Source organism: Mastigoproctus giganteus, chromosome 3 (genome assembly GCF_048544385.1).
Source record: "Mastigoproctus giganteus isolate SK-2022 chromosome 3, ASM4854438v1, whole genome shotgun sequence".
NCBI classification, from domain to species: Eukaryota; Metazoa; Arthropoda; class Arachnida; order Uropygi; family Thelyphonidae; genus Mastigoproctus; species Mastigoproctus giganteus.
In genome coordinates, this window is record NC_143577.1 from 186313478 (window position 1) to 186321141 (window position 7664).

Below are 7664 nucleotides of genomic sequence, written 5' to 3' on the forward strand. Positions count from 1 at the left end.
TCCACGAAACAAACTGCTTACAATGTGGTGGTCTGTTTAATGAATAAATCTACAAGACCATGTCGCCCCATTGTGAACTTGAGCACCTTATATGGCTCCTATAACAGAAACGTTTTAATATCCCCCTTACTTTATGCCTTCTCAGATATATACGAACTTTTTTTTTTTTTTTTTTTGTCTTTTTGACAATTTTCGAGAAAGTTTGCTGTTCCTGGCCTATATGCCAGTCATCTTTAGACATAATAACCCTTTAATATAGGGACTTGCAGAATTCCTGAGTCTGAATAAATGCCAATCTGAATCGAGTGAAATTAAGGCCATGCTGAGTGTGATATACGTCATATCACAGCAGTGGGAAACTTTTCTTCTCATTCACCATATTACTCTACAGCCCCTGTGACTTTGACCTCTTTCGCAGAAATGAAAGAACCACTCCAGGCCAGGCGCTTTCACCATAAAACATCTTTGTGAGCCACAGTGAGGTCACTTGCAGATATCCAGAAACACCGGTCTATAGAGCCGCGAAATATATTAAAGAAATATAATTTTGAAAGCTATTCAGAATGCACAGTTCTAAAAGAATTAAATTGGGTGGGACAAGGGTACTCAATCGGGCACAGAAAATTACCAGTTTGGCTGGATTCTAGTGTAAAGTGGAATCCAATAGAATCAGTGGACGGTAACCAAGGGTTGAAAGATCCACTTCAGATAGTTTGAGTCTTAGGATATCCTGAAAGTAAAAATGTAAGACAGTAAAGGAAAATAGCTGCTTTGAGTATGTATATGCTTTATATTTCCTGCCTATATTTTTTCTGTTTCATTTCACTTTCTGTCTTATTTGTCTCTTTTCTAAGAATTACTAGAAGCATATTCCTTTGAGTACATAAGCACTCAAATATATTGGGAGAGTGAGAGATGTGAATAACATAACCAAATGGTCAACGCGAGATTGCGATAGTACATGCGTTTGAGTTGATCTTGGTTCTAGTCTACGTGACCGCTAAACGGGTAATTGTAATTTTCTAGCTTGTAAACTCCTAGCCATCCTGGAGTATAAACAGAAAAAATGAATGGTTCGATGACTGTTCTCCACCACCATAGTTTACTGGTCCAATGTTACAATAAAAACTGCAGTTTCATGAATTTCATGTACGGTAAAATTAATAATAAATCGACAATACATCGTGTGGGTTGACTTAATATTAGTATGAAAATGGCACACTGATGCAAGGAACGAACTTATTCTGCATCTACCAATAATAATAAACAAACGCATTCCCATCGTAAAAAAACACCTATCCAGCTCCTTCAAGAAGAAGCTGGATAGGTTTTGTTTAGCTTCACCCTCAGTCACCTTGCGGGAAGCTTATTCCGATGTTCCCCATAACACGCTGCTTGAAAGTAAACTTCATAAGGTGTCTAGTGTACTGTTCTTCCCTAAGAGAGTATCTTTGTGCACTCTGGACCTTGCCTCATTCATTTGACTAATCCCCTCGGGACCTTATATACATCAATCAAATCCCTTCCTCTTAAGGTGCCTAGTTGCTGACCTCTGCTGAGCATTTTCATAGGGATAACTTAGTGCTCTTCACCAGCCCAGTCGTCATTCTTTGCATCATCTCCAAAAAGTTCTATATCTTTCTTTAGATGGGACCTCAGACCTGGATACAATACTCTTCACACCATCCTCTTATAGAGAGGGATAATTACCTCCTCTCTACTTGCAATACATGCACCATTCTTGCCGCCCGCATGCACTGCACATTGAACTTCATGTCTTTCTGCATCATAATCCCTAATTCCCATCCTAGAAATCCTTTAAATCCTCTCTCTCCCTAAACTATGTAATACTCCTGGATTTGTTTCCCAAGCACCATACTTTGCATTAAGCTTTATCTGCCATTTTTCAATCCTTTTGAAGCAGATATTCTGGTTCTGATTGTTAACCCCCTCCACTAAGTCTTCAGCAAACTTTGGCAGCATCCCCTGTATTCTTTTATCAATATCATTTAGGAAGATAATAAACAAGAGAGGCCCAAACTAGTCTCTGAGGGATCTTACTTGATCCAACTTCTTATCCTAGTCCATTTTGAAAAATATCCATTTAAGACACTCTGGTTCCTGTCCTTCAACTAATCTCTAATCCACCGATGGATCTTCCCTGTTATCCAATCTGCTTGTCAGGGAATATTGACTTACGTGGATTCTTTTCTATTGTTATATAGAAAAAAAATTATATATTACTTTGGGGTTCGCTGGTAAACTTCGAAATCAAAAAGGGCCCTTCCCCGAGAAAGTTTGCGTGAAACTTTTACAGAAAATGAACAGTTACAAATGCACACACCATCTCTGAGAAACTATATCCTCATTATTAAAAACACACGACTCCGAATTGTCGTTTCTGTATTCCAATGTTAGTTCTCTAGTGGTTGACCATAAACGTAATTGGAAAATAAACAATAAATAAATAATAAAATATCAATAAACAACTTAATGGAGAGCCTGACATTGTCACACGCTAATGTTGCAAAAGTTACAACACTTACTACATAATGCAAGGTTTAATTATAATCCTAAAGAACACAAAAAAACCAAAGGTGATTCAACCCAAAAAAAAACTTGAACCGAAAAAACAAAATTGAATTTAACAATTTCTCTTTATGCAGTAATTTTTTAAAGTATTACATTCCAGAATAAGAAACATGTACGCATTCCCAATAGCCAACCGTATTAGGGAGTTAAACTTCCGAATTGTCTTCCCACGAGAAAAAGAAGGTGGTTCTTCTCGTGGCCACCTCATAAGTCTCCGTTGTAGCCTAAACGAAAATGGCGCGTGGAAGAGGACCCCACCCTGTCTGGCTGATTGTAGTTACATAAATAAGAAAGACTCGCTTTCCTTTAAAACCGGCTTACCAACCAGCAAATTGTGGAGCGAATCGTAGCCCTTCCAGTGCTACTGACAAGGCGTAACTTCTTCAAGGTCCACGTGCGTCAAGAAAAGACGTCGTGCTGTCGCCGATTGCATTTGCTGGCGATTTGGCCTCGAAGTTCGTGCACGAATTTAGATTGGTATCTGCCAACGTTAGACGGAAGTGGTAACCTTCCAGAAAGTGGGTTAATGACAAGATGATCTGGTTTGAGCGCAACTGAAAGATGAATTGGGGATCGGGGGTTTGGTCGGTGTTGGGGGAAGGAAGGAATTAACTCGAAATACTTGCTATATAAAGGCGCAGAGCACAAACGATAAACTATCGCAAGGTTCTCTGGCCACCTGGGACTTCGACATCATGATTAACATAGTAAGTATACATCGTATGATTTTTCTTAAGGCTTGCAAAGATTGTGACAAGCATGTGGATATGGAGAAAAGACGATAAATTGGATAATGGAGATAAAAATTCTTTTTCGCTTTCAAGCGAAATCTAAAGCGGATTTTATGGTAGACGTAGATGGATTCTTCGAGTGATAAGCAGTCAAATGAAGGAAAGAAGCGCATATTCTTTTGGCTGTTGTTGATTCTTTGGAATTTATCTTTAATTCAGAATCACATACGTTTCAAGTTTATTCTCCCACCTTTAAAAAGGTGGTAGAATTGTTACCATAATCTCTTATTTTCTTTATTTTTAACAGTGCATACTATAAGAGTACTGCAGCGTTTTTATAAAACTGAGTATTAGATTCAAAATCTCCTTTGAGTTCTATTTGTGCATTGATGCTGGAGGTTGTCTTTTGAATATTGGATAGGATCGTTTTCTAATGAGCACAGCAAAAACAACGACCTCATTTCGAGCTTATCAGCATCAGACATGTTGGCAAGATCAGTTGACTTTTGGAATCAAGTTTCCAGTAAACTTTAGTTTTCGGTAAACTGTTTCAATTAATTAAGCGTAATTCCTTACGTAATTAATAATTTAGTTTTAATTAAATCAAAACCACTTCTTTCCTTGATTAAGCAGAAAGGACTCTTTGAACGACGATTTCCTTAATGGAATTTAATCTTACTTATGTATATTTATTTTACTTGTGGATATTTATTTATAATGGATTAAAACGCAGTTATTTATAATTGGTGTTTAAATTAAACTGTCTTTAATTTATTTTTATTTTAAATTTTACTAATTTTCCAATAGTAGAGCAAGAAATATTAACTATAGCAAAGAATTATATATTAATTACTAAAATTCCTCAAAATATTATGGTTGTAGTTCTTTTTACCATTTCGGTATTCAAGAATCATCTGTAATATAGAATGAGTTCCTATTTGAATTCCAATTTGTACTTTAGTTTATGCGCTATTGTACTTAGCTTTAAGAATGATTTAATAATGCACGATGATCATTTAAAATGTTTAATATTATTAAATGAACCCTTAGGTTTCTAATCTTGCTCAAGATTACTTGAAATTTCTTTTCGATTGTTTTCTCTGGCATTAATTTTGCATCTACTTCTTTTATGTTTTCACCTGGGACCGTTGGTTGTTTTGGACAAACTCATGAATTGCCAAGATCCATCTAGATGTCCTAGATGATGATGATACTTTACTTATGTTGTGGCAATACATTCATGAAGGCCCATACTGATATCGCTTACAGAACATTTAAATTGGAAATCGCATATTAGATTATTTTTTCTAATATAAGTAAGGCTATGAAGTGTCAGCCTATTGCGCGTGTTTTTAAAAATGACTTGTTTTCTGGATGAAACATCTGAGTTAACCACGTCTGAGGCAGAATAACTCGACTATGATGGAATAAAAGACCATAAATTCTTCTTATTTCAATGGGATTTGAAACCAAATCTTTTCCACATTGTATGGTTAGGACAGCGAGTCCAATCTGATTATAAAGCCATCATATAAAGTTATCATAAATTGTCTCTGGAGTGTCCCTTGATTAATTTAGGTATATCATAATGAAATCGGCGTTATCAATGCAGAGAAGACTATTTTAAAGGAATTCAAAGAGGTTATAGGGTATAAATAGTGCTTAAAAGACTGCAAGATTTAATATTGAATTGTTATGTGGTCGGAGAACATGTTTCTTCTTGACTATACCGTTTCAACTTTTCTTTCAGGTTATTGCTGCCTGTCTGGTGGGCATCTTAAATGCCCAGTATTACCAACAACAGCAACATCAACAGCAGCAACAGTATTCTCCCCAACAGAATTACGCCCCCCAGCAACCAGCTCAACAGTATTCACCCCCACAGCAATCCTACACCAACCCACGTCACCCAGTGAATCCAGCCTCAGTGCATTACGTCAACATTGGTGCCCAGCTACAGGGAGACTACAAATTCGGCTACGACACAGGCAAGAATAACGACGGTCAGAGTTTCCGTGAAGAGACCCGCCTTCCAGACGGATCCGTCAAGGGTGCATATGGATATGTCGATGCCACAGGTCAACAGAGAATCATTCGCTACAGTGCAGGTAAAGCTGGGTTCGTTGCTGAAGGCGATGGAGTCCCTAAAGCACCCCCAGCAGTTGCCCCACAACCTCAGTACCAGCCACAAGCCCAGTACAATCCCCCACCTCAGCAACAGCAGTATCAGCCAGCACCACAACAACAGTACCAAGCACAGCCTCAGCAGTACAACCGTAATAATGATTATAACGACTTGAGCGACAATGGACCCGCTTATGTTGATACCTCTCTGCTGTCCTACAACGTTGGAGCTCAAAGACATCAGGGTTAATCGACGTCCACTTCCGCTACTCTGTCCTCAGATAAAGCCATTTTTTTCTCTGTAAAATCAGTTCCGTTTTGTTTTTTCTTTAAAATTCTACTCCTTTCCTCCTCCTCCCAGAAATTTTAAGTCAGGAGAACAAGTAGAATGTTAGGTGAAAGACATTTCTTTGGTAGGTCCTGGCTTTTCAAGGGCTGTTCTAATTCCTTGGTACTGCTGGGCTTACCTTTACCGTAAGATGAGAAGAATTACCAGTCTCAAGGAGGAATAAGCAGTTGAAACCTTGATGAACACAGTGAAGTTGCTATTCTACTGTAGTGGGTGCAGTTCGCTCAGGAAACTATATCTTCATCTTCCATTTGGAGGTTAAAGATATCAGAAGACCTGCTCCGTTTTTTTAACAGTTGATAAACTTGTGGAGTTCGTCTGTCAATTTACGCAGAAGTATGAAATGTTCGTCTTCGTCTGCTATTTAAGTCGATTGTTGTCGGCCATTTTGTGAAAGAGTCAAATAGGATTTAATACTTTTATGTAAACTTCATTTCGCATTTAAGTGTATCAGCAAGGCTATTTGCTATTATAATATCTTGTAGGAGGGTATTTTATTGAAATAAAAAAGATGTTTACAAAAAATTAACAAAAAAAAATGAATACGCTTCTGTAAGATATAAAACAGGTTGGATAGCGTTGAATGTTAAAAAAAACAAACAAACCGGTGTAACTAAATTATTTCAATAAAACATTGCATGTCATTGCTTTCATCATGTAAGGTATTGTAGTTCCTTTACTGGGAGTTCATTTTGGCTGCTGGAATTTGTAAGAAAGGGAAAATATCATGGCAAATAGAATCTTCTATTTCTTTTTTTGTCTGTTCTGATTCAATTGCTTCATCTAATCTGATTATTTGATTTCGCAGATAATCAGAAATATTTAAAAGAAAGCCGAGTGGGTCAACTACCCTTAACTCCGAGGGGTGATGGTGTTTTAATCGAAATAAAATCAACCGTTTTGTGCCATACATTTCCCCTTTCAAAAGGACGTTTGTATACGAACACTAAGATAAAATATGAGTGAGCTTTTAATGTTCTTCGAGTTGGCAGCTCTAACATCCTGGAAGAACTCTTAGTATATTTTATTGCATGGTTTTTCACTAGTTCTATCACACAGACTTTTTTTTATATTTTATTTCATTTTACTGTTAATATACAAACTCCATCGATCCGTTGTGAGTTAAAACGGAGAGATAAGCCCGGGACTATTTGTATGACGAAAAAGAAACTGTATTTGTCACGTGTCCTAGCTTATGTTGTACATAGTTGGACTGTTGCTTTCTTGGGGGATGTTAAAGGGATTAGCAACAATTCTGTGTTGAGATTAAAATTTGTTTTTCTCAAAACTTGATGCCAATTAAAAATTGTTACTGTTGAACGATAAAAAATAAAGTTATTTGGACAGAAGTAGCGCATTTTCTTTATCTCAGCGTATTGCAAATGATTTCAAAGAACATAACTTGGCCAAGAATTATAATAATCTTTTAATTATAAAATAATTGAAGTTATTTTATAATTAAAAACTCCATACAATCGATTTACTCACTCGTCACTCCATAGAATCGATTTACGATGTTCTGTAGTCCAATTACATTGCACGATGCAAGGCCGAGGTCGCTGATTGCGGTTGCTGATATTTGGCTTATGCGCCGCCGCTCTCTCATGAAAACTGAGACCGTGGAGTTACCTGCGTATTGTGATCATACAGATTCCAGCCTCTGTTTAATGCCCTAAACTCCTGATTGTTATTTTACTGGGAGGTCTGACTAAAAGTTGGAGGGGATGTAATTTCTCGTCAACTTTTGTGGGATTTTAACTTCATAGTACATGTAATTATCTTAATGTGTTTACTACGAGTTGCCTCGAAAAAGTTAATCTGCTTTTTATTTAAAAGATAAAACAAAATAACCTTTTGGGGACAAATTT

At 37.0% G+C, this 7664-nt stretch overlaps 1 protein-coding gene across 1 annotated transcript; it reads left to right on the plus strand.

Moving 5' to 3' along the window:
- Positions 1 to 3153: 3153 nt before the first annotated feature.
- LOC150088467 (uncharacterized) lies at positions 3154 to 7145 on the plus strand. The gene is made up of 2 exons (XM_090369529.1): positions 3154 to 3299; positions 5074 to 7145. Exons 1-2 carry the CDS (start codon positions 3288 to 3290, stop codon positions 5695 to 5697), a joined length of 636 nt encoding a protein of 211 aa, XP_090225655.1. The 5' UTR covers positions 3154 to 3287; the 3' UTR covers positions 5698 to 7145.
- Positions 7146 to 7664: the final 519 nt, after the last annotated feature.